The following is a 27,728-nucleotide window of genomic DNA, read 5'->3' as shown; positions in this document are numbered from 1 at the left end:
GGGTTTACAAAGACTCCATTTCTTCTTGTGTAAATGGTATTTACCTAATAAAATAAACAACTGCACAATGTATTGTTGTGTACATTCCAAAATGTCATTTTGAAAAAAAAAATAATAAAAAATAATCACATCAAATTTCTATTACACATCCCAGTTTTCTATTGATATAAGCTTCTAAATCCTTCCATAATAATCTTGAGTAAAAAGGACTTCCTGAGATAGTGCTGCTTCCTGACGGGGGAGATCACGTGACCAGAACCCGTGCGCTGATTGGCCAGTGTGGCTCAGTACGGAAGTAGCAGCAGGAAGTTTCTCTCTCGTGCATGTCACCTGTTTCTTCTGTTCTGTTTGTGCTGAAGCATGAGCGCGTCGTTAGCGGTGCAGAGGTTAGCGGCTGTGAGCGGGGCTCTGGCGGTCACCGCCGGCGCTTATGGGGCTCATGGTGAGCTGCATTTTTAAATAATGATCACTTTCCTAGTAGACAGCCTTTTAGGGCGGCGCTGACTCCTTGTCACGTCACTGTGTTGGATAGACTCCTAAATAACTAACTTCACTTAAAGCTTTGAGTGAACTTCATTCCACACTGTAAATGAATAATAATAAGATCATGTGCAGTGTGATCATATCTTCTGATGACAGCTGTAACTATGATGAATCATTCTGTACATTAAACTTGTATGATTTCTATCATAGGGTTCAGACTGAGTAACAGGGATGAGTACCAGAGAGAGGTGGGTTTATGCTTATTAAGCAAACCAATATTATAAGCAATCCAACATAATAAATATGTTTATGCATCATTATACCATAGTGCTGTAGAATTCTCGAAACTCAAGGTGTTGATTAATTTTCTAAAACAGCAGCCCTGACAATAGTTCCTGCCGTATACGATATGTATAAATAATTATATGTTAGTATTATATTAACACGCTCATTCTAATACCTTATTGTTTGTACAGTAGAGTACCGAGTCATTCACAGGGACTTGTATAGAAGACAGAAAATATGTTTTTATTTAACAAAGAAAATCGTTGACATGGTGAATCTTTCAAGGAGACGTTTAGTTACGATTTATGGAAGGAGTCTCCAGTGTCAGCGCTTTGTAACGGTCAGTAAGTTTTCTGCAATGGGAGACTCTTCAGGACAGATGAGAGTGTGCCTGCTGGTTTAGCACTAACATGACGAGCTGCATTTTTTAGTCTTATGAACTTCAAGAAAGAGAAAAAAGATGGTGAGGGAACGATCGTTTATAGCTCTTATAAGTTATGTGATAACAGCTTATCTAATAGCTTGTCTCTTGGACATTCCACAACATTAAATGTAACTATACATGGTTAAAAGGCATGATGTACGTCGTTCAGTAATAAATCAAAAATGATCATCATTAGCAAATCGCTGTGGTATAAACAGGAATTAAACACTTCGAGAGGTGCTGTTATAGGCAAATAATCACAGTGGTAGCATGCCATGGATTATGAACACGTCATGTATTATTTTCCTATAACAGCATTCCCTGTCATGTTTTATTCTTTACGTAACTGATGAATCTAACAAGCTTTATCCTCAGCTCTACAGCACAGCCAATACCTATCATTTCTACCACAGTTTGGCTCTTTTGGGAGCCTCTCGATGCAGGAAACCTGCTCTGGTAAGCACATATGCACCACAGATAACATACAGCTGTGTTACATAAATCTACACATAATAAAATGTTGTTAAAAGAAGAACATATGAGCCAGTAGTAGAACTTTATAAAGAATGTCTCCTGGCTCATATTGATGCAAATTTTGCATTTGTAATGTTGCCTTTGTGTTTCTAGGCTGGAGCAGTTCTCCTGACAGGCATGGGCTGCTTCTGTGGTCCTCTCTACCACCAGGCTTTAACGGGTGATCCCACCTTCAGCAAGCTGGCACCCATCGGGGGTGTGCTTTTCATCGTTGGCTGGCTTGCAATGGCTGTCTGAGCTTTGACCTTCCATTTCTTTTCTACACAGCCTCCTGATTGTTGACGATTGCTTTCTGACAGGGAGTGTTAAATTTGAGTGTTAAGAGCTGGAGATATGAGGTGGAGGGTGGAGTTGTTGAGTCACATCTGGAAGATGATGATAAAGCTTTAGGATCACTCTTTCTTATTACAGAAATAAATTTCTTTATACAGAAAAACTCTAGAGTTGTGATAATATGATCAGTAGTTGGCTACATTCACATTATATAGTGGCACATATCTTTTATTTTTTTGTGTGTGACAGTGACGTAGGCTTGTTTTTTTATTTTATTATTATTTTTTTTCTTTTCAGAGCTGCAAATCTAATCTTCTCAATCCAATCCTAGTGCTGTTACATATCCAGGACATGGCCAATTGGAATTCATGTTTTTGAATTATATCATATTACTGTCCAACATTGGCAGCTTGCCAGCAGGGCCTTACTTTAAAAAATGGATGACTGCCAGTAATAATAGGGGAAAAAAACCCCAGCAAAAACCTCTAGCCGTTTTGCCTTCATGCCCTAATCACTAACAGCCAGTGAAATGCCAGTCAACCACCAAAGCACATAATCTTTAAGATTAGAAGACTTGTGCTGCTTGCTTATTCCTTTCCCTGTGATGGATTGACTTTTTTGTTGTTGTTCATGATACATTTGGCTCATGCATGTGATCTTGATTTCAGAAATGTTCCATTTACAAATGTAAATCATCAAGGCTGATTAAATCCAGGCAAAAAAAAAAATCATATTTGAAAGATAAGGCATAGTCCAAGTGTGTGTCTTTTTAAATTGTGATTTAGCACCTTTGTTTCTCAGGTTGAAAAATAAATCTATCTGAGGAAGTGATTGCCAGGTTGACCTTCTGATATTGTGGAGGAGAAGGCTTGGTGAATAAGTTTCACAGGTCAGTGTTGAGATGTCTCAATAACCCTTCGGGGATTGAGCTTGTGAGCAAAATGGCACAAAGCTGTCCATTACTGTCAGCGCTCATTTTAAAGCGGCCAGAGTTCCAACATCTCTGTATTCAAATGAAGAGAAAAATCTATAGAAGCGCTAAATCCTGGATCCCTGACTTTATGCCGAGCACCGGATTTGGGGACCTTTTTAGAAAATTGGTTAATAAATCTCCAGCTCAGTTTGCAAGGCCTGGCTCGTAAGCATGGAGAGGGGGTCTCATATAGACACTGCATGCCCCAATAAACCCTGATAGTCTCGCATAAAACCCTCATTAATTGGGTCTATTAGCGCCACTGCACAAATCGGGGTCAAGCAATCAAAGCCACTTGAGTCCGCACTGCATCGGGCCTGTGGGAGAGCACACACTTCCCAGCACAAATAGGGCATCTATCTTGAAAATAAGGGTCTCAGCTGATCTAACTACATTTTATAATGATTTTAAATGTCACTGTCACATTTAATTGGGCCTAATTTGGAGTTGAGGTCTCCTGAGGATCTCGGTGTTAGGGGAAGTGTTATAAAACTTGTACGTGGAGGCTGTTTTGATGTTTTTTTTTTTTTTTTTTGGATTTCCTTCGCATTTTTTCCCCTCTGCCCTGACATTTTGCTAGTGCAGGAATTATACCACCCACTCATTACCGGAGTCAGATCAGCGTCTCCTTGTTAAAATCCATAAGGGTATAGCATTCCTCTCTGCTCTGGGAGACCTGCTATGCTCTTATGGACCATGAAGTGTCTGTGTTCTCTCTCATCTATTTTCTCTCAGCTGTTTGGGAAGGTTTGCACTGCAGAAGTCACTGTCTTACATGCCTGGCACCTCGCCACAGTCTTTGCGGTCACTCTGTTAGTCAGTTCTCGTGTTATCTCTGTGTGCTGGAGCTCAGAGCTGAGCCACAGCATTGTGGGTAATTAGCGTGGTGGCTGAGGTGCTTGTAGCTGAACCACCGTCCAGCATGATAGGCAGGGTGCACAAAAGATATCCCTAATTGCATTTCACCTGTCCCTCTTTTATCTGCCTTGTCTCATTCACACACACACACACACACACACACACACACATTTCTTTAAAGGAATACTCCATATCTCCATATCTCTATCTGTACTGCATGCGTGATTACCACAACAAGAATTTCAGCACCTTTATTGAGATAAGAACAGAAAACCTGTTTGCTCAAAACTGAAGTCTAAGGGGCAGTTGTTAAATTCTTTCAGTAAATGTCTATGCAAAACATTTTTGTAGAACATTTTCGAGATTCATTCATTCATCTTAAGTAAACACTTTAACCTGGAAAAAAGTCATGGTGAATCTGTGAATCTGGAGTCTATCCTGGGAACAATGGGGGGAAAGGCATGAGAATTCACCCTGGATGAGATGCCAGTCCATTGCAGGGCACCATGCGCACACACTCACATTCTCACCTACGGCCAATTTAGTGTTGCCAGTCGGCTTACCTGCATGTTTTGGGACAGTGGTAGGAAACCAGAAGAACCTGCAGGGAACCCATGCAGACACTGGGAAAACCAGTAAAACTCAACACACACCTGGGATCCTTTAGCTGTGAGGCGGAAACACTACCCACTGCTCCACCATGTCGCTTCGACATTTATTCAGTCAAAGGTATTTGCAAATTGAGCTCTAAATCTGTAGATAGGTGTGGGATTATCTCTTGTTGTGTGTGTGACTTGTGCACAAGTGCAGGCTTGATCAAGCATGGATACCACAGAACGTTTGGAAGCTGCTGTTTACTGTATTGCTCCAGTCATATTTCAAATTTCAAATATTTCATATTTCAATTGCACAATTGTCCTTAGACTTAGCATGTTTTCTGTTCTTTTCTCATTATATGCAAAGAAGTCCAAAAATTTAATCTGTGGCATTCACTCATACGTTACAGATGTGATTTCTAAAGATTATGTTGAAACAAGCTTGTGTATTTTATTAATTCTCTTCCTCTGCACATCCAGACAGCCTGTAATTCTCTCGCTTCACTGAGCTTAGAGCTCAACTGATTTTCGACTACCTGTCCAAGTAGGAATGACAATGGCTCTGAATAATTACACACACACATACACACACACATTCTATTCTATTCAATTCAATTCAATTCTGTTTGTATAATGCTTTTAACAATGGACATTGTCACAAAGCAGCTTCAGAGAAATACATAAATTCCTGGATAAATTCTGTCTTAAAGGAAAATTTAAAAACATTAAATGGCTTTCTCTTGAAACATTTGTGATGTACTTATTGATTCTTGTGTGAAATTGTTTGTTGGCGCTGTAGTTTCATTACTCCTGTCAGATGTTAGCAGTTATGTGCCACACTGACATCACAGAGGTCTTTTGCTAGCGCAGTTACAGTTCTGTTTGTAGGACAAAATATTTTTGTGATCTGAAACATAAGTGATAACAGCCAGGTTTTGCCTTTAGCTCCTAAAAACAAAAGACCAAGCGCTTCTTTTCTCACTCACCATTTCAGTGTCCTATCAGTGAGAAATTCAACCAATCCTAGAATTATTAGAGACAAAAAATGTTGCACTCAAAGTTCCAAAATTGAATGCAGCTGTATGTCAGAATTGCACTGAGTTACGACAGAGACTCATCTCAGCTAGTTAGTGATTTACGAGATGACAAGCAGCATGGCGTTGACTGCAGTATTAGCATGAAAGTTGAAGCTTTTGAACCTGATCTGTTTGAGCAGTGTGTACAGATGAGGAGGTGAGTGAGCGAGACAAACTAAAAGACTAAAGCGCTGCCGCATCAGCCTCTTCCGGTAAAGATGAAACAAAGGTGCCACTATCAGCAGCTAGTTGGACGGATGGTGGAACAGTCAAAACAAAGCAACATGACACATGCAGAATTATATTATAAAATAAATATTGGACACCATTGAAGATCATATATTAATTATAAATATTGCAAGTCGTTCAATTTGGATTTTTCCTTTAGGTTTGTGAAAGGATGTACCATTCTGAAATTGTGATTTTCCCCCTACACATTACTGCAAATACCCAAATCCCTTAGACAGAAAGACACCATAATGAGTCGAAATAGTATAGTGACCTACTCACTCATAACTTCTAAGGTACTCTCCTCATCCTTTAGTTCAGACACAGATACTTCTCTTTCTCTGACATAATAATGCAGCCTGTAATCAGAATCAGTGGGATCTCTGAACAGTTCCCTGCAGCACTGCTCTCAGCTTCCCCATTCCACCTGTTCTAAAGGTGACCATATCCTCCAGTGGCCTTTTATGGTTTGCAGTAAAACTCGCACAAAGTAAATGGCATATGAACCTGGGATTTAGGGTTGCTAGCTCATCAAATCCGTTATTAAATGCCACTATATGGTCTGGTGAAATGGTGGCTGTAACCTGATAGGCACATTACAGAGACTGTGTAAAAGATACAATGACGTGTATAAGGTTCAAATCAACAAAGCTTATTTGAGCTATTTTACCCTTGTGTACCTCTAACACATATTCTGAGAATTTATTTAACCCAGAAAGATATTGTGGCGAAAATACATATAACTGCCAGATTGACTTTCAGGAGAACAGAGTTTGATCTTGAAGTGAATGCCCACCAATGTACAATACCAGTCAAAAGTTTAGTTTTCTTTATTTTTAATATTTTTTGCTAGTTTAGAAAGATACTGAAGGCATTAACATTATGAACTAACAAGTTTAGAATTATGCAATGACTAAGAAAATTGCTTTAAAAAATCTAAATTATTTTCCACTTTCAATTCTCAACAGTATTCCTGATGAAGCTGCACACTCTTTGCATCTTTCCAACCTGCTTCATGCTTTTTTTTCATGTCACTTACCTGACAGGCCGAGCAGCTGCTTCTCTTAAGATCTGAATGAAAACTACTTGTTTGTGGAAACAAATCAATTTTTTCCACATTTCATACACCAACACAATTCAAAGGGCTTTGCATAACTAAAAGCAAAATAAAATACATGAACATGAACATAAATTAGGTCAAAAAAGAAGTGCACTATATAGGCAGAATGTGTATAAGTGTCAAAAGCATGGGGAAAAAAAGACATGTTTTAGGTCTAGCTTGCCAAAATTTGGTGCATATATGCCTTTTTTTTTTTTTTTTTGAAAAACTACTTGTTTTTTTGAGTAAAACTACTTGTTTGAAGTACAAAATACATTTTGGTTCAGGAAAAAATATACACGTGTATAATCATAAGCCATGTCAACACATCAACAAGACATTGAAAAAAATGTATATTCAATCTAATGTATATGATTATTTTTGTAATTGGCAGCATCACATGTACCAAGGTGTCTAATGTCTTGTCTTGTACATCTACTAGAAAATAAAATTCATTCTTCAGCCTCTTTATTATATTAAAAGCTGTGAGAGTGCTGCGAGGGAAGCACTATGTTGCAGCTTTGAGGAACTCTCTTTGACCCTCCCACCACAGAGCCAATTATCAGCCCTGCCAGTCTCTCAGATGCCTGTTCAAAAGGGTGGAATTTCAAGGTGACACTGCAGTGAATGGGGTTAGGAGGAGACAGGATGCTGCACCCAGCAGTACTTCTGAAGATTTTTTTTTTTTATCACATTTCACTTCATGCTGAAAAGCGAGGGAGAAATGGGGAGAGGAAGAGTTTAAAAGCTGTCTGTGGGTATGCCTGAAAAGTGCCTCTGGTGGCTCTTTGTCGTTTAATAAAAGCTGAAATGGTATTCACACTCATTTACGCTATTGAATATAAGGCACACATCAATGAAGTGTAAAAAAGCTAAAGTGTGTCATTTAGGCCTATGGATCTCAAAGCGCCAAAAATAACATGAAGGGGTTCAGAGTTTTCACAACCTCTGCAGCAAACAATTTTTTAAAATTCTTTAAAAAAAAAAAAGTGCAGTGCAAAGAACTCTAAAAAAAAATGGGGAAAAACTTCACATAGTAATTGTGGCATGTGCAAAGGGTTGGGCACCCGACTGTCAGTATTTACCCCTTTGGCAGATATCACAGCTCTGAACGCATTTTTTAGCCAGCTAGGCATCTTTCTTTTCCTGTTTTTGGATTGTTCACCCTCTTTTCCTTGCATAATGCTTATAGTTCTGAGATATTCTTGATAGGATAACAGCATGTTTCAGATCTACCTACATATTTTCAATGCTGTTGAAGTCAGGGGACTGTGAGGGCCATTCCCAAAGCTTCAGCTTGCATTTCTTGAAGTAGTTCAAGGTGGATTTAAGGTATGTTTTTGATTATTGTCCTGTTGTAGTTACCAGTCTCTTTTCAGCTTCAGTTTCTTGACTGACTGTGTTATATTTGCTTCCATTATTCCATTTACCCCTGCACTGTTTCCTGTACCACTGGCTGCCACACAATCTTAAAGCATAATAGTTCCACATCCCATGTTTAACAGCTGGAAATGTGTTCTTTTCGGTGATCGTAACCCAAAGAGTTCCATTTTTACTTCATCAGTCCACATCACTGGTTTCCAAAATGCCTCTGGCTTATCTAGATATTGTCAGATGTAGGTAAAGTCTCCTTCTGATGACTCTTCCATGCAGATGTTTGTGCAAGCAATGCTGCGCAGTGAAATGGTGCACCACAACTCCCCTTTTGACTAAACCTTCGTGCATGTCCTTAGTGTCATGTAGGGGTTTTGCCTTGCCTTATTGCCCAGCATACAAGCAGTTCTATCTGAAAATGTTCTTGGTCTTTCAGAGCTTGCCTAACTGTGGGTTCCCCTTAACTGCCACTTCTTAATGACATTTTGTACAGTGGAAAGTGTGAGCTGGAAGCACTTTGATATCTTTTTATAGCCTTCCTTTGCTTTGTAAACATCAATTACATTGATTTTCAGATCATCAGTCAGCTATTTAGAGGAGCCCATGGTTGTTGATTGTTATCGCAAGGTTTGAAGAGTCAGAAATTTATTACACTCTGATATTAATATTCCTAATGACAATTCTAATCCTAATGAGTTCTAATGAGGCCGAGCAAGTTTAGTACTGAGACTTTACAACTGAAAGGGTGTCCAAACTTTTGCATATGCCACAATTACTATTTTTTTCTATTCTACTTTATCACTTATAAAATAGCTGTGCGGATGTTGTGTTTACTTCTATTCACTTCAAAAATCAACAAAATGTGTAATTTGGCCAGGGGTGCCCAAACTTTTGTATACACGCATAGTTGTTATTTTATTATTATATTTATAAGCCTAAATTGAATTTCAGTCCTAACCTCAATAACCTCAATCTGAAAAGTGTAAACAATGTCAACTTGAATCTAACCGCAAACTGAGTGCTGTTAATTATCTACAAAACATTATGAATCTACATTTTAATAAGGTCTAATTAATTTGGGTTCAGAGAGAAATAAAACGCTCAGATGGCTCCAATAAATAAACATGATGCTACGCATTTGCCTGCTTAATATTTGAATGAATTCATATTTGAATACTGTTCAGAAAATAGAGTTGTGTGAAGCAGCTGGGATGAAAATTAGCACCTCTGATTCTGAGACCATGGTTCTCTCCCAGGAAAGAGTGGAATATGTTCCCTTCAGGTAAGGGGAAGATCTTGTCTCTGATAGAGGAGTTAAAGTATCTTGGAAGCTTATTCATGAGTGATGGAGAACGAGAGCATACGATTGATAAACGGATCAGGTCAGTGGCAGCAGTGTTACGGTCACTCAATTTGCAGATGAAGGTCTCTGTTTACTGGTCAATCTACATCCCAGTCCTCACCTGTAGTCATGATCTGTAGTGGGTATTGAGTGAAAGGCTAAGGATTGTGCGTGTAATGAGGTTCTTGTAAGCAGGGTTGCTGGGTTTACTCTCTGTGAAAGTATGAGGAGCTTGACAATCCAGGAGTGCCTCGGAGTAGAGCCCATGCTCCTGCGAATTGAGAGGAGCCAGTTAGGGTGATTTGAGCCACAAGAAACTGAAGATGCTGACTAGTTAGTTCTCGCTAGAGGTTTATCAGGCACATTTCACTGGATGGAGACCCTGGGGCAATCCCAGGACCTACTGTAGAGATTATATCTCGCAGTTGGTTTGGGAACGTCTGGGAATCTTTCAGGAAGAGCTGGAATCTGTGGATGTAGATAGAGAAGTCTGGGGCTGACCTTCACCAGGACAAACAGTTGGCAAACAAATGAATGAATGAATGAATATTTACTCATTTACTTACTTACTTACTTAGCCATGAACTAGGTTACGTTTGTAGTGCATTGTGCAGTGCATTGTGGGATTTCACGAGTGTGCTGGATAATTCTACACTCGACTACATTATAATAAAGTGTTATTTCTAAGCAGTGAATATAGTGAATATAGTGAATAATGTGAATGTAGTGAATATAGTGAATATAGTGAATATAGAGAATACTGTGAATGTAGTAATATAGAGAATATAGTGAATATAGAGAATATAGTGAATATAGTGAATATAGAGGATATATTAAATATAGTGAATATAGAGAATAATGTGAAAATAGAGAATATATTAAATATAGAGAATATAGTGAATATAGAAAATATAGAGAATATAGTGAATACTGTGAATATAGAGGATATATTAAATATAGTGAATATAGAGAATAATGTGAATATAGTAAATACAGTGAATACTGTGAATATAGTGAATACTGTGAATATAGAGGATATATTAAATATAGTGAATATAGAGAATAATGTGAATATAGAGAATATATTAAATATAGAGAATATAGTGAATACTGTGAATATAGTAAATACAGTGAATAATGTGAATATAGTAAATACAGTGAATACTGTGAATATAGAGAATATAGTGAATACTGTGAATATAGAGAATATAGTGAATACTGTGAATATAGAGAATATAGTGAATGTAGTGAATATAGGGAATATGGCGTAATTTCGGACACGCGGCTTGATCCCCATTGAAAAACTACAAATCCCAGCATCCTCTGGGGCGACCGTGATTTCCGGGTTTGGTGTTGCCGTGGGAAGGCGTGTGCCGCGGAGACTAGTTGGAAATGACGGGAGCTGAAACCGGATTCCTAATCACATATCCAAACAAAACCAGCGGGGCATAAGGCACAGAGCTTGGACACTGCGACCTAGTGTGTATGTGTGTGTTTGTGTGTGTGTGTGTGTTTAATTAAGCTTGGCATGAACTGTTTAAAGTGTTTATCTTGCTAGATTCATGCACTTCGTCCCACCTGCTCTGACTAGCGTGCCAGCTAATCCTTGACCAGAGCTGTGGAATTTGATTTTTTTCTCTTTTTCTTTTTGGCGCTGGGACTTTTAGCTACTAATGAGCTAAACGTGCAGATCTTCTCCTGTCGTGATTTCTTAGCTGCATAACCCGGCTTTGTGCTGAGCATTCAGGGGAGTTGGAAATCACAGATGCAGAGAGCTAGCTACCTGAATGATGAACAATTCTGTAGTATTTGGCAAGTTAGCTGGACATTAGCTGGCTAATTAGTTAGCCACGGTGCTACGTAGCCCGCTCACTGGGTAGTTATTTAATGCTTTTGAAGCAAAAAATAAACAAATAAATAATAATAATGTCAAAAACATAAGTAACGTGTAGTGCAAGTCAGTGTTAACATGGTAGTTTATGTGTTAATGACAGCTGAACACTAGCTAATGGACATAGTCTTCGGCCCAAACCGTATACTACCGTACTAATTAGTATGTGGACAGAGTAGACGCCGTGGCAAGTTACCATAACTACCATACTGTTCTCACATACTGTGTAGTAAGCTAGTGTGCGGTTGCCATCAAAGTAAAGTCGTTGCTAAGATGTAAACCTAAACACTTACTTCCAGACTTGGAAAGAGTATCAGAAAAATGTTTTCTTAATCTGTTGTCAAATTAATACAGACTATAGATAATATAAATTAAGTTATATTAAAAATATGTTATTAATTTAGAAGGTTTTCAAACCACAATCCTTATCTTTCCTTAACTTTCCTCTTCCTTAAGCTTTGCCATTAGCTATTTTTTTATTGCTATTAGCAAGAAAACAGAACATTAACAAGTGAAAATGTCCTTTTTTTAAATGTGGAACGGGAATCCTGTAATACTTATAATCCCAAAGAGTATACTACTGTATTAATTATAATATATATAAAAAAAAGTACTCTATACTGGTGTTATGTCACTATTTGGACATATTCAGTATGATAGTGTCTTAACTTTAACATTACAAAACCTCTATCTTTGGCTGATGTTCATTAAATTAAAAAAAAAAAAAAAAAAAAAAGTCCAGCTGTTCATTGTTGTATGTATAGTAAGGAATCCAGCATGCTGTATTTCATAGTTGTGTTGTCTCAGGTTGTGCTCGATGGAGGCGATCAGGAGCGCAGTGACTCCGCGCGCACCGGCGCCGGTGAAGCGTGTGTCCGAGGTGGACTTCCGCTCAGGCACGGCGCTTGAGCAGCTGGCCTCGCACGTGCAGGAGCTCGTGCAGCTTGAGCAAGGCGAGTTCGGGGATCAGACTGCACTCGAGGTGCACACGGCCAAAGACTTCATCTTCAACATGCTTGGTGAGAAGAAACTGCTTTCAAAAGTCCACATATTAAAAAAAAAAGAAAGAAAAGAAAAAGAGATTTATATTAGACACTGCATAAGGAATAAAACAGTTCGGGTCAGCCTGTTCTGAGATCATCAGCGGCGTGGTGTTGCGATGAGTTACCATCCTCAAGATTAGTTTCCAATAACAGCACTTTAATAATGACATGTTGTACGTTTTATCCGTTTATAGTTACATTTAATGTGTAACTATAAATACAGTCTTACTGTAACTATTAATACAGAAGTGCTGTTCTGTAAGTCGTAAGTCTGTAAGTTTATGTCCATGATTTAATTGTGACAGATTCACCAGTATCAATCATTTGAAAGAAAATTCTTGTGTTTCCATAATCCTCCATCAAAATACAGACTTTTACCAGCCTCTAAACATCATCTTTAAACATCTTTGACTACATAAACATTTATGCACAGGCACAGAAAATAATTGCCATTATTGGCTTGATGACAATAATATCCTGATGGATAAGTCCAGCCATGCATTATTTCTTGCTCAAATATACTGCTTTGCTCAGAAATGTCATATTTTATGTTTCAAAAAAAGGATACTGGATGAAAGTCCAAATAGTTATATCAATCAAGTTAAAATTTGATCAAGTGATGGCATGTGTATTTTCCAAATATATACAGGAATTATATGTGTGGTGGTCTGGGAAAACCCATCGGATGCTGCTGCAACTGAATTCTGGAATATACTTTGTCTCTATTTTACAAAAACGTACAAACATTTTACCAAAATGATCTTTTTATTTAGGTTCATTTTTAACCTTGCCTTGGTGGTCAGTCAAACTGGGTAAGGAGGAGTTTAACAAACATAACAGTAAATGCAGTCAGTCTAAAGATCTGAAGATGCCTAAAATCTTGCTAGTTAAGTGTGCTCATGATTTGATCGAGTTTTGGATAGCTACATGCATAGCAAAGTGGGCAAATGACCAGTCAGTTCAGCTTGTGATCAGAAACCGCCTGTCAAAATGTCCACCATGAATCAGTGCCATCATCATCATCATCATCATCATAGTGCTGGTCGATTTTTCACAGTTAATTTGAATGAGTGTTTTAACTCGATTTTCAAAATGTTCTAATTGAGATTGTTGTTATTGTTATTATAGAAAACGCTATTAAAAATTTTAAACCAGTATGAAGAAAGAACACAGCCTTCTTAACTTGATAAACGCCTCCTACAGCCTGCGCTTCTCCCAACCACTGCTGTGCTTAGATAAAAAAACCCACCAAGATAAACAGGCAGCACTTCACCGAGGACTGAGCTCACAGCAAAGAAAGGTGGAAATATCACTTTAGAGAGTTTGAAAAGTCAGAAGAACAAGTTTATGTAAAATATAATGCTGCATTCCTAAGTGGAAATTCTCCGGTCGTGTTTTATTCCTCTGCATGATGGACAGACGAAGTGGAAAATCGAACACTTCCATATCAGTTTTTTGATAGCAACAAGTTAGCTGGCTGATCGTGATGAGTGATGTATATTTTCCTCCTCAAACATATATCTATATGAGGGCACGGTGGCTTAGTGGTTAGCACATATGCCTCTCATCTCTGGGGTTGGGGATTCGAATCCCGCCTCCACCCTGTGTGCACAGAGTTTGCATGTTCTCCCCGTGCTTTGGGGGTATCTTCTGGGTCCTCCGTTTTCCTCTCCCAGTCTGAAGATATGCATCATAGGCTGATTGGCATTTCCAGATTGTCTGTAGTGTGCGAATGTGTGTGTTTGTGCCCTCCGGTGGGTTGGCACCCACCAGGATCCTTGCAATCCTGCATAGGATAAGAATGGATGGATGGCTATATCTGTATTTTGGTTAATCTAAAGCTAATAGTTGTATATACAGTACAGTATAAGTCAGTTAAAGGTATGAAGTGCTACAGTGTTTATTTGTAATGCTTGATTTGACGTCACTCAAATCAGAGTTGAGAAGACTGCCCCAAGTTGATAAGTTGATCAAGTCAAGGGAGTGTTTTCTTTGGCTTTTACTGGTCGGAGTTTGGGAATTACAAGTTGCGAGCTCGCGTTGAATGTTGCTGAAAAAATTTCAATCGCTGTTCCATACGATAAGAAGAGTCCCGGCGAGGAAAGAAATTATTGATACGGTGGCATTTCATATTGCGAAAGACATGGTGCCCATTTACACCAGCGAGAGTAAATTCTCAAAAGAGTTCAACAGGATTATCTAAGAACTAAAAAAAAAAAAAAATAAAATATATATATATATATATATATATATATATATATATATATAAAATCAAAATATTATTTATCATGCGTATTAAAATCTTTACATTCTGCATAAATAAATAGAAAAATGTATAAAGGGGTTTCTACACTCACTTTTCCTCTGATTTGGCATCAGTGATGATGAATTAAAAATTGAGAATTGTTCATAATTGTAATTGGGAATTGTTTATGAATTTTAAAAAAATCAAGCTTTTCTCGTGTTTAAATGCTGTGAATGACTTTTATCTCAGGTGATGAAGCAGAAACTGAAGAGGATGATGCTGATGATAAAGTGAGAAGCCATTTCTTAATGTAAACATATCATTCTGAAAAATTTGACAGCAATGTTGTTTCAGTAGATTGGGTTGGAGATGTAGAGGTAGCAGGGCGTCTTTCATTGGAACTAGAACGAACATTTTACAGTGTTTTGTGTAACCAGAGTTTAAAATGCTAGAAGTTTGGCAAAATGCGACCATGCGAAGAGTTTTCCCAGGCTTCCACACATTCAGAATGAACAGAATTATTTGCTCGAAATTGCTCCACCCCGCGTTTAACGAACACACTTCACTACCAGTGTTGCAGTAAGTTTAAATGTCTCTATGCTTCAGAAGCACAATAGTGACAGTTCAGAGTCCATAGATTTTGTCAAACAGTGAGGAGATTGCCACACACCTTGGTGTTTTCTTGTTTTAGGTGATCTCCTGTGACCAATAGGTGGCACTGCTCCCATCCTCTTTCTTTGTCTCCTGCAGTTTTTTTTTCTCTCTCGCTTTATAAAGTCATTCTCTCTCCTGAATATCCCCTTTCTCATCATCCAGCCCACACACACAGGGTAACTGTCATCCTGCCTGCCTTTCCTCCTCGCTGTGACAATAGGACGGGGAAGAGATACTTGCTTGAGCTCTTTATACTTCTGTTAAATCTTAAAATATCATAACCGCCCATAATCTTGTCAAACACTGGATTAGTTCACTGACAGCTTCTCTGTATCCGTCTCAGCCCCTCTCTCTCTCTCTCTCTCTCTCTCTCTCTCTCAGACATTTTCTCTTTGTCCTGTTTGTCTCATTGTCGCCTTGAGTTTTCCTCGTGCTACATAATCCGTCTTACGTTTTCTGTTCTCCGCCTGCTGGAGAGATTTATTTATCTCCTGTATGCCGAGTGTTTCTCTTTATCTGCCCCTACCCCCGAGGGTGCAAACAGATTTTTTCATATGGTTTTTTTATCGCTCCGCTCATCTCTCTGTGCTTTATTTTTCCTGCATTTATGCCCTCCCATGTTCCTGTCGATTGGTGTTTGGAAACTAAGCGAAGATCCTTTTAGAGACTGCAAAACTATATTCCATCCTTTCTCTTTATTTGGTTTGTAGTTGTTTAATGATTAAAAGATTGTTTTAGTATTGAACATATCACACAAGCTTTGAGACTGTATCTAGGCTGATGGGTGCAATTAATTTATACCTCCGTACATGCTTTCGATCAAAACCAGCCTAATTAAGAAGATTAAAAATGTGCGCTGTTTGTTTTTAATACAGATATTCCCTGAAAGAGCTGCATTGATGTTTTTACCATCTGTTTGTCATCCCAAATTTATTCTGATGATGAAAGGGAGCAAAAACATTCACATTGCAGCTAAAATAGTGTGTTGCACCAGCACACCCTATCTTATAGCGCCTTTCCTTACAGACATTAGCATAATCTCGTTATGTTTATCTGTGAAATAAAGTCAAACGCTCAGCTCTTCCCTCCCAGAAGGACTCATTATACTGTAGCAGCATTATAACACTATTAGCCTCAGTGACTATAAGAGGATTCAAAAGGCAGCAAAGCAGCTGGACTTCTGTCCTCACAGGTAACTCTAAAAGCAAGCTATGTTGAGGTGTCGTTTAGGGATCTGCTGGCCACTGAATATATTCATCCAAAAGAAGTGAAATTTTTCAGTAATGATGCTGCAAGTTTTGACAGAATATCTCTTTCTCCTGCAGCAGCATGGCACCAGAGACATATCTCACTGTCAGAAAGCACAACGCCTTAATCAAATATTCCATGTATAGAACAACACAACAACCCTCTGGCTGCATGTCTACGCTTATACCCGAATTTCAAGCACAATGTTGTTGTCATCAGAGCTACAGTTACTGACCAAGTAACCGGCCTTGCTGTATTAACAGCATATTTTCGATATCATAAACACTCTACCATAAAGGTGCCTTTAAATACATTCTTTGCCTATAAACCTATTTGTTTACTCAAATGTGAACAAAAAGCTTTGGTTTTGATCAGCCACATGTATAATAATAACATTTAAGATAGAACAGCATTTAATAAATAGCTGAAGAGCAGTTAACTGTTTAACAGCCTGTAATTACACACAGGTTTTACTTAATGTAATGTAAAACCCTTATTCTTGGTGGGGTTTTTTTTTTTTTTTTGCCTTTCTTTCTTTTTTTAAACTCCTTCATAAAATCACGATAATTTAGGTACTACCGCTGACCTGAACAGCATGTCACTGGCTTTGAATATTGATTGATGTTTCCAGCTGAGTACCTGAATACTCGTTCTCAAAACCACCTTAAGACAAACATATTTAATGTTTAATGTTTTATAATTAACCATAATTTTAAGTATGTTCATTACTGCATATATTCAGTAGGAGGTAAAACTTCCCTGAAGCATCAACGTTTGTGATGTGTTTAGCAATTCTGGTGCTAAGTTGCTGTGTTCTTGCTGGTTCTGTGAGATGTTAGCAGTTGTCTCCTGCACTGACATCACAGGTGGAGATGCTGGCGCAGGTACAATAGCATTTAACAGGAGGAAAAATGTCAGCGATCTCAAACATAAGTCATAATGCCCAAGTTTCTAAGTTAACTCCTAAAACAAAATGCAAGAGCTTCGTTTCTCACTTGACGGCTGTTTTAGCAAAGTTGAAGCTTTGAAAGACGATCTGTTTGAGCAGCGTGTACAGATGAGGAGGTGAGAGAGCTGGACAGACTAAAGCAGTAAAGCGCTGCCGCATCACTCGCTATCAGTAGAGATGCATTCTCACTGGAGAGCGTTGAACCACATTGTAGGTAATTTAGGAGACTGTTGGCCAAAGTGAAAATAGGCCAACATGTCATAATCATAAAATAATTCTCGAAGATCACATATAGATATGCACGTTATTCAGAGTGGGTTTTTGTTTTAATTGAAATCGGTGTTCATATGAATAAGTTATGTTTACAACTTTGTAAAAAATAGTATTATTATTATTATTATTATTATTATTATTATTTTATGTTGTTGAATGGGTGGAGGGAGTCACAGGGCTGAGTTCACACTCCTCAGTGTGTGTCGTGTGTAATTGGGCTTAGACAGTATCAGAAAGTGTGATTACAGAGGAATGTGGTGAGTAATATTGTGCATAACAGTCACATTTACTGCTGTGGATTATAATTCATTCCTCATATAACTCAGACTTGACCTGAGACAGCTGAAAGATGAGCGACTGAAAGGTTGAATGTGATTAATTCCGCATTCTTACCTGCATATTTTATAAACACATCTGAATTGTGTCTATGACATCAAATGCCATCACAGGTTTTGGTTCTGGATGTGAAGCTTCTCTGTGGTCTGTCTATTGAAGCACAAGTGCTAACCTGCATATCTAGTAAGGAGCTAAGTATATTTTCTCATCTCTTTATTTAATTAAGTTGGATTAATGTAGTTAGGGGAAAAAAGAGTAGAGAATGAGTTGAGCTAAAAATGATTTTAGGTCTCATAGGGAACACATTTGCATAATTATATTGCTGTGCTTGTGTATCTGATCTGCATCATATGCCATGATGAACCACTGCCTAACGTATTTTGGCTCTGACAGGCCGCGCACTTAGATCTGACACTAAAGACTATGTAAAAAGATGCATTATAACTATATAAGGCTTTTACCCTGTCACAGAAAGCTCTCTGGAAAGATAATAGACGTTTAGCCAGATGACAGCAAATAGAAAATACTCTGGCTTTCAGATCCTTAGCTAATTTAATCTAGAGAACTGTACCTGTTTGTTATATATGAGGAATGAAAGATGACAGGGAGTGTTGTTATAGGAAAATAATCAATGCTGGGGTGGGATGCGGCCTCACGTGAAGCGTCTTGCCCCCAAGTTTATTATTATTATTATTATTATTATTATTATTATTATTATTATTATTATATATTTTCCAGCACATCCCAAAGTGTTTTATTCCTCTTGTACCACAGCTATTTGTGAACTCTTAATACTTGTTTATTTATTAAAAAACAATGCATTTATAATTGCTTTTATATTGTGGACTGTGCGTGAGATAGATTAGTTCCTGTTATCATTTACATTAGAGCAGCGATAGACCAGCTCCTCTTTTTTCACTCTCTTAAAGTGAATAAAACAAAAATAAAAGTGCAAAGACATCTGTCTTGAAGACTGTGCGGTGATCGAAAACGTCCTCACAGTTACAAAGTGCTGAAACTGGAGACTGCTTGAGTAAATATTAAATAAATGTCTCCTTACAGAAAGCTTCACTATATCAACAGTTAGTTATCTTTGTTAAATAACAACACATCTGTTTATGTGCTTATTATTAGTCTTGGATTAGGCCTATGTAAAATGTCTTCCATGCAAGTCCCTGTGAATTAGCTGTTACTATAGAAACAATAATGTATTAGAACAAGTGCATTAATATAAATATTGTCATAGCTGCTGTTATAGAAAATTGATCAACACCTTCTGACCAATCAGAGTTGAGAATCCAACAGTGCTATCACATAAATTGTCTTAATAAATACAGAAAAAGTCTTTTTTTTTTCTTAAAATCGCAGAGATGGTTCTTTCTGTTACAAGAGAGAAAAGATGATCACTTCTATTCCTCTTTGACTTTCCAGACGGCTTTAGTAGCGTTCATGCTTTTCATGCTTATTAAAAAAAACCAGCTGAATATCCAGGCTTGCAGCTTGTGGCAAAATAGCTTCATTAAAGGATTTCCAGTTCTATATAGCAATTGCACCTTGTTACAGTCTTTCCCCAGTCTACCAGTGACATTACACATTACGCACTGATCTAGAAGTTGAAGTACACATTATCACCATCCTGTTATCACCCATCAGTGTTGTAATCACTGTGGAGCTAATGTATAGTAAGACAGGGCATATTTCTCAACTTAAAGGACTAACTGTAATATTTGAATAAAAAAGTGTCAATGCTGAGAGTCTGTAAGTTAATTTTCCAGTCTGCACATCTCCCCAGAAACCTGAATATTGACAGGAGTCAGATTTAAAAAGTATTTTGGAAATGTTTTTTCATTCTTGCTTGGGTGATAGGCGCAAGACTCCACTGATACTTAGTGGAATGTAGAGACTGCCTCTAACAGATAGTTTCTCTGTGTATATAAAGCTATTACACTGAGATGAGTTTTTACTCCTCTGCTCTCCATTTTAACCCATTTTATCACTCTGAGATAAAACAAACCAAACTTGAATGAGGGCCTTGTTACAGCACTGCCCTCTGCCCTTCTGCGCAGCCTGGTTTCCCTTGACTATTTATTTCCTTTCTATTCCTATTATCCTTTTATCTTGCTTGAGAATACACTGCCTGTTTCTGGCAGAGGGGTATGGCACATACTCATTCATATCATCTATGCATCATCATCTATGCATGTGAGAAACTTGGTATGTAGAATATGTGATACATTTTACTTATACTAAGGTGTTGTTGAATTCTCAAATCTGATTGGTCAGAAGGTGTTGATTAATTTTCTATAACAGCAGCTCTGTCAATAGTGTAGGTTGTAATTCAAATTGTAGGTTTATATTAATGCGGTTGTTCTAACAGGTTATTGTTTCCATAGTAACAGCTTATTCTCTTGTATGGTGGACAACTCACATAAAGGTATTTTTATCTAAAAATGTTATAAAGGTTACTATAAGGTGATTTTTTTAAAATTACCATTTATTGAAGGAGTCTTGGGACATTTAACATCCAACACTTTAACATCGATTATGTTTTCCACCATGGAAAAGTCTTCAGAGGGCTTCGTTATGTTACCAAGAAAAATGGAAGCTGCCATCTGTGATTTTTTTTTTTTTTTTTGGTCTTAATAACTTTACGAAATAGCTGTTTTAACACAAGTGATCACAGGAACTAAATTGTGTCACAGGCATTTTACGACATTAAATGTCACTATAAACAACTAAAAAGTATGATGTGTCATTCATTAATGAATAAAAATAGTAATTGTAGGCAAATTGCTGTGGTATAAGAGCAGTAACACACTTTGGGATGTGCTATTATTGGAAAATAATCAACTCCACTTTGCATCGGGCCACATCACACCACATCATCTTTGATCATTTCCCCATAAGTTGTCCGATAAGGTATTATTTTACAGATCGTACATATTCTTATAGATCTTACGTATTACCTCAGATTGGCGTAGAAGGGAATTCATGAGTAAGCAACTCCAATATGCTGTGAGTATGAAGGAAGAATGGCAGGTCAAACTTTCTCATCTTTAAACATTATACAAGCTGGTTAGTTTGTTTCATGGTCTTGTGGTTCAGCTGATATTTCCGCAGAGTGTACAGAGTCATGGTGACTAGCCAGGAGAAATGAATATAACCTAATGATATTGCATCTAAAATGTCTGCTTATTTCATGGTACAGTGAACAACTAAAAAGAACTCGAAATCTGCTTTTTTTTTTTTTTTTTTCACTCTACTACATGCTTCACAGCATGTTTGCTCTCAATCTCTTTACCAATTTTTTTTTCTCTTTTCCCTTTTAAGCCCCCTCTTTTCACACTTATTCACACATGCAGGAAAAGTTTTACACCCACGGCTTCATCACTGTGTGGAACAAGGTTCACACACTGATTTAGTTTGCACATAATTGAATGAGTCAAATTATATTATAAGATTTAAACTGCAGGATGGATTTCTTTGTCTCTCACATTTATACCTATTGTGTTCTGCTAACATGGAAAGTCTCTGGAGCTTTTGTGAGACCTAAAAATGACTTTATCTTTTCCAAAGGCTGGTAAAATTCTGAAAGCCATACTGTTCAGTGAAATGCTACCTTAGGTTGTGAAAGGCTGACATTTAAAACATAAAGTCCAAGGCAATTGGATTCATACCCTAGTGATAATGTCATTGAACATTCTGTACCATGCTTCATTCAAAGGCAGTCAGAGTCCTCTTTTTTCTCCCAATGTGTAATAAACTCATTTTCTGACTCACTGAATGTGTCTTCTCTCAGGCCTGGTCCAGAAGGTGGACAAGAGGCTCCCAGTCGCAAATGAATACCTGCTATTGTCAGGTGGCGCCAGGGAGGGTGTTCTTGATCTTAACCCAGAGGAGCTGGGTGACTATGTCAGAGGTGTGGACTTTGACCTGGACTTCACCCTTCTGGTGCCTGCCCTCAAACTGCACGACCGCAACCAGCCTGTAACTCTGGACATGCGCCAGTCTCCACCGTGCCACTCCTGGCTCAGCTTACGGCTTTGTGACCCAGCCATGCTAGCCCGGTGGGGTATCTGCTGCGAGGATGAACCTAACATTCAGCGCCAGGAAGATGGGGAAGAGGAAGAAGGTGGTTCCATATTGGGCTCAATTCCCTCCCTCCAATCTCCACAGTCCTTGGATGGATGTTACTTCTCACCCCTGTTGGTCACGGAATGGTTTTGGAACGTAGTGGGCACAGCGGTGGAGGAGCTAAAGCGGCACCCACAAAGAGGGATTCCAGTTCCTGATCGCGTGGAACGCAATGGACCTTTGACCACACTGATCCTCAAAGCAGGCACCAGCCGTGTCCTCTATGATCTCTTGCCTGTTGTGTCGTTTCGAGGCTGGCCAGCTGTAGCGCAAAGCTGGCTCACTACCAACCACTTCTGGGATGGAAAGATCACTGAGGAGGAGGCAATCAGTGGGTTTTATCTCCTGCCTTGCTGCTCCCCAGCTGTTGGCTCGGCTTCCAGGCCAGACCGCGAATGGAGACTTGCATTTTCTCGGAGTGAGGTCCAGTTGAAAAAGTGTGTGCCTTTTCCTATGGCCGCAGCCTTCCAGGCAGCCAAAGCTGTTGTGTCCAGACTGTTGGCACGCCCCCGTACTGGTCTTAGCCTTTACCACCTGCGCACCCTACTTTTCTGGGCTTGTGACCGCTTACCTGCGGCCTACTTGAGCTGTTCAGAGCAAGAGACGCCAGCCCGCCTGTTCTTGGGTCTCCTGGATGACCTGGCGCATTGTGTGCTGGGTAAAAACTGCCCCAACTATTTCCTCCCTCAGTACAACATGTTGGAACATCTTACTGACGACGCAGCCCTACTAGTGGCCCGGAAACTAGCACACTTGCGCTCGGATCCAGCTGAACATTTGCGTGCGGCACTGGAGCAAGCTCGGCAGGCATGCCAACTGAAACGAGAAGCTGCTGGGACAAGTAACGGGCACGGGGCATCATCGCCAAGCTCCAGCTCTTCCAAAGCCACCTCCCCACAAGATGACCGTCTAGCCCAGAGACTGCAACAGCTGGTTACAGAAAACCCCGGCAAGTCTATTTCGGTCTTCCTCAACCCAGATGACGTGACGAGACCGCACTTCCGCATTGACGATAAGTTCTACTGAAATGGTGGAGCCCCAGCAAGAGCACTACACACTGCCTGAGGAAAAAGTAACGCCCCTCTTTTCTTCCTTAGCCACTGAGGTAAAGCTAATAAAGTTAAGAGCACACATACACTCCTCCACTGTGCTGTACTGTATTAAACCCCTCACATGCAGGCTGGGCACAATCAGTGATGTATTTTGGCCAACACTACAGTCTGCAAGCCAGCTCTGCGAAATATGATTAAGCTGCTACTAGAGAGACCATCTGTCCCAAATCAAGTCTGCTGTCAGCTACATGGCTGTTGCTACCAAAAGAAACACAAATCACCAAATGGAGGAAGGCATAAGAGCGGCTGTTTTTGGATCCTGTATGCCATTTGATGAGAGGCCTTGAAGCTGTATTGCTCAGTGAAATCTTAATCCTGCAACCTGTGTTGGATTATAATTTCTTGCACAGCTTGAAACAATAGTTCAGTTAAGGGATTTTAAATCCTGCTACATACTGCTACGAATCTCTTTCTTTTCTGTTATACACTGGTAAGCAGGAAGGTGGGCAATGATCTAAACCAAGGTACATTTCAAATCACTGGATGTTGAATGTTTTTATTGTAAAGGAATTTGATGGACTTTAACACTGAATATGATTTTCTTCACTCCTCTACTTTATCTCTTACTCATCTCGTTCTCTTTCTCAGGTACTTTTTGTTGTGAAGATGAAGGCATTTCCAGTGTGTATGGTATTGCCTCTGTGCCTCCTACTATTTTATTTGTCTCAAATGACAGGCAACAGTTAAAAGGCAGCCTTAGGCTAGGAAGCCATGATGGCTAGCTGATAAAAGAGAGGTTGAGATAAAGGTCTAGCAAGTCTCCAGTGCATTATTTTAAGTCAGCCTGTCTTATGCAAGACTAGACTGAGCCCCATAACTGCACTAAAGCTATATTTAGGAAAAGCCACGGGCCTGAAGCTTTTCAGAACTTGAGTTTTCTTACAACAGCATCAGCACTTAGTGCATTCCTGACACGTTTTCTGTTTACTTGCATTCAATACATTTAATCAAACAGAACCACAGAGCAAAATTCTGCCAGTGGCACAAATAAAGAAGCTCTGATCTGACTATCCTGATGAAGAAATGTCAATATTTCTGCCTGTCAAAAGATGATTTCATTAAATTTGGTAATGTGTCCTATGATTGTGTATCATGTTTGTTGGTTTAGCTTTTGACATTGATTTGCTGATTTGCTCTCAGCTTGGTGCTTGATTATATTGTAATCTCTACAATATAGATATATGATCGTAACTTTCATGCTCATATTTTTTTTGTTTGCTATCAAAATGGTGTGTGTGTGTGTGTGTGTGTGTGTGTGTGTGTGTGTGTGTGTGTGTGTGTGTGTGTGTGCGTGCGTGCGTGTGAGAGAAAGCTCATAAATACAGAAGCTCCTGATAAATGTGTTTTGAACTACTCTGTAGAATTTTAGTTTCATCAGCTAAGCTAATTATGATAATAGCAAGAGAGGATGATAATAGTACACGTGTGATAGGAAAGATCCGCAGAGAAATTGGCAGAGTGTTTGTGTGTGTGGTTTCGGGTCAGAGCTTGCTTAGCAGATGTGCCGTGGTTGCTTTGGGATGGATGGAGGGATGGATGTAGTGAGAAACCCAGCAGCAGTCTCCACTGGCAGATTAGCCAGAAGTGATGGAGCACCTGGGAGTTCAGACAGCCGTGTCTCTCACTCTCCATCTCTCACGCTCTCGTAATGTCTGACTCATCCTTGTTTCTCTCTTTTATCCATCTCTCTCCATCAGAGTGCATCCTTTCTTTAGTTTTGCGTTTGACACATCCCAGAATGTAACCAGAAAGCAGAAGTCATGCTCTTGAATGATGTGTGCTGTAAAACAGGCTCATTGTGATCGTCTTCTTTTTTGAATAGCTGTAAATTGCTTGTAAATGTGATAGATTTGATAGGTTGATGTCATGCACTTGAGAGTTGGGATACTACTGAATAGACTGAAAGCACATAACTGTTGTACACTTCAACTGAAGAAAAAAAAAAGAAGCCAAAGGATGAGTTTAGATCATGCTCGGATACTGCAGAATGTAATGGATGTAAGGTGTTGCTTAAACAGGCTCTTTAAATAGGCTTGAACTGTGTACACTATGTATATGAGTGTTTATATCATTTCAGAACATTAATGGATGTGTTTTCTTGAAGTCTGATCACTGTACCGTACAATGCCTAATCTTATATGAACAATCGTCCTATGCAATTTCGCTGTGTGTGTCAGGAGCATATCTGTTTTAGTGAAATATGAGCCCTTGCCCTGGCTGCGGTAATTACCAAGAACATTTCATACAGAAGTAAACGATTGCAGTGGCACAAATCGAACAGTTTCTGCCTCAGGGGATGACAGGATGTTCTAATAGCCACAATTTGGATGTGATAACTTTATAAAAACCAAAGCATAGAACCATCGCTACTTTCCCCAGCATTTGCAGTCATTACGCGTTGACAAAGCAAGGCTGTAATTTTATCAAACAGGCAGTTATTAAAGTGACTGTACAGAAGTGTGGTCATAACGTGAGGGAGTGAACAATGCTAACGAATGTATACATGTTTTATGTTAAATTACTTTTTCATCTCAATGAATCTGGATCGAAAACAAGACTAAAATGAAATTGTGCAGTGATATGTAAAGGAGTTTATATTGCATATATTTCTTGTACCAAATGATTTACTGATTTTTTTTGCGTGTGTGTATTTTGCTGTAATGCACTAAAGGCATTTTGGTTGTTTTATTATTTATCTTTTTAATCATGTGCGATGCTGTTAATCGTAGCATGAAATAAAATATTACATCATGAAACGAGCGTGTGGACAATGTTGTTATCACTCCATCCCATCATGTTATTGTGCATCCCTTGTTTTAAAAATGGGGTCCATGACATTTTAATGTTGTTTGATAATAGTGGGTTGTGATTCTCACCACTTGAAGTTATTATGTCTAAGTAACCATAGACATATCCAAAATATTATTGTACATATTTCAATGATATGTCTAATAGTTGAATAGTTGGATTATGTTTGTAAAATTTATCTGTAGCGGTCACTGGGTGTTTTTTTCAAACAGTTAAAGGGGCCCTTGGCTGCAAGAAGCTTGAGAACCCCTGGTGTACGTGATCTGTTATTATCAGTTATGAACATTTTCACACTTATTTTTTTAACCCAACGATTTACTTGTGCTGATTTTATACTGGAGAAATAGAAACTGCGATCGAATGCGGCTGCAGTGCCATATCAGGCCAAGAGGGGATGCTGTGGTACAGCACATCACAGTCTCTGTACTGCAGATCTGCTTTAATCAGATAATTAGGCTGGTGATAAAAGCGTAAGCAAACATGTAACAGACAGTAGAGCAGAGGACAGTGGTCTTACACCACGCATTCTTCTCTTCATCCTGGCTAGCAGGTACATCTTTGTGCAATACCTACTCCATGTGAAATGCATTAGTGTATCTTTCTCCTTTCTCCTTTTTCAATAACTACATCACACACACACCTCTAAATTGCTCATACAGCTCATAGACTGCTCATGTCCAGAGTGTCCAGAATGCAACTAGTCCATTTTCACACCCACAGAGTAATTAAGCACCTCAAACTAAATGAGTGAAGGGCAACTGACTGAGATGTGTGCCAATACTTACGAGAGGCAAGAAGAGGTGTTGGACCTTCTGTTTTACAGCCAGACACATACATCCTTGCAGTCTGGCACATGGGCACAGGGGACACATGGATCATTTGGCATGTGGGATCTCTCACATTACACCTGCTTGTCATTCAAAACCATGGCTACTCCAGCACTGCTGGATATTACACGACGTTGTCGTCCTTACTCAACCAGAAGACGATGTCCTTTTCTTCTCCCTTCTCTGCTGTCAATACACACTAGCTTGAGTGGAGGCACGGGGGAAGCTGGAGGCAGAATCAATCCCAGAAGAGCTGGACTAAACAGACCAGACTTTGGCAAAGACAGGCTATTAAAGAGAACATATTAAACAGATTATGGTTATAAATTTATAACAAAGTTGCATTTAATAACAAACTTAAATCTGGTAGTCCATATGATTATTTCTCTGTGGTGCTACACTTTACGTGTTGAATGCTTAGTAAATAATAAAAATGGTTTTCAGTTTTTTTGAACATAATTGACCTTCAGTCTCTGTGCTGCCGCAGGCTCTGTAACCGGGACAAAAAAAAACAATCACCATTATCCAACTAATCACGACAAGGTGGCATATCTACTTGCCTGCCAATCACATAGCCTGTCAGTTCTGAAAACTCCACTTCCTGTACTATGGGAATGTTTCAGGGCATGTCTCTGAAACACAAAGGGACTGTGTATTTGAATT

General features: G+C 38.9%; 2 protein-coding genes across 3 annotated transcripts; both read left to right on the top strand.

Annotated features, from left to right (window-relative positions):
• Positions 1-278: 278 nt before the first annotated feature.
• Positions 279-5,172, top strand: tmem256 (transmembrane protein 256). The gene is made up of 4 exons (XM_026936858.3): positions 279-442; positions 694-731; positions 1,568-1,648; positions 1,820-5,172. The coding sequence occupies exons 1-4, from the start codon at positions 361-363 to the stop codon at positions 1,961-1,963; spliced, it is 345 nt and encodes a 114-aa protein (XP_026792659.1). The 5' UTR covers positions 279-360; the 3' UTR covers positions 1,964-5,172.
• Positions 5,173-10,883: 5,711 nt separating this feature from the next.
• Positions 10,884-26,186, top strand: tmem102 (transmembrane protein 102). 2 transcript variants are annotated; one of them, XM_026937108.3, is made up of 3 exons: positions 10,884-11,028; positions 12,244-12,455; positions 21,984-26,186. In XM_026937108.3, exons 2-3 carry the CDS (start codon positions 12,254-12,256, stop codon positions 23,342-23,344), a joined length of 1,563 nt encoding a protein of 520 aa, XP_026792909.1. In that variant the 5' UTR covers positions 10,884-11,028; positions 12,244-12,253; the 3' UTR covers positions 23,345-26,186. The 2 variants fall into 2 exon arrangements, with proteins under 2 accessions (XP_026792909.1, XP_026792910.1); XM_026937109.3 differs by having other exon boundaries at positions 10,887-11,024.
• The last annotated feature ends 1,542 nt before the right edge of the window (positions 26,187-27,728 follow it).

This window comes from Pangasianodon hypophthalmus, chromosome 4 (genome assembly GCF_027358585.1).
Source record: "Pangasianodon hypophthalmus isolate fPanHyp1 chromosome 4, fPanHyp1.pri, whole genome shotgun sequence".
Lineage (NCBI taxonomy): Eukaryota > Metazoa > Chordata > Actinopteri > Siluriformes > Pangasiidae > Pangasianodon > Pangasianodon hypophthalmus.
This window is presented reverse-complemented; position numbering and strand designations above follow the sequence as displayed.

Bases quoted from the DNA above. Each gene is read 5' to 3' on its own strand.
- tmem256 (XM_026936858.3), top strand. From the start codon at position 361: ATGAGCGCGTCGTTAGCGGTGCAGAGGTTAGCGGCTGTGAGCGGGGCT. The intron at 443-693 runs GTGAGCTGCATT...TTTCTATCATAG, and splicing joins CGGCGCTTATGGGGCTCATG to GGTTCAGACTGAGTAACAGG. The intron at 1,649-1,819 runs GTAAGCACATAT...TTGTGTTTCTAG, and splicing joins GATGCAGGAAACCTGCTCTG to GCTGGAGCAGTTCTCCTGAC.
- tmem102 (XM_026937108.3), top strand. From the start codon at position 12,254: ATGGAGGCGATCAGGAGCGCAGTGACTCCGCGCGCACCGGCGCCGGTG. The intron at 12,456-21,983 runs GTGAGAAGAAAC...GTCTTCTCTCAG, and splicing joins CTTCATCTTCAACATGCTTG to GCCTGGTCCAGAAGGTGGAC.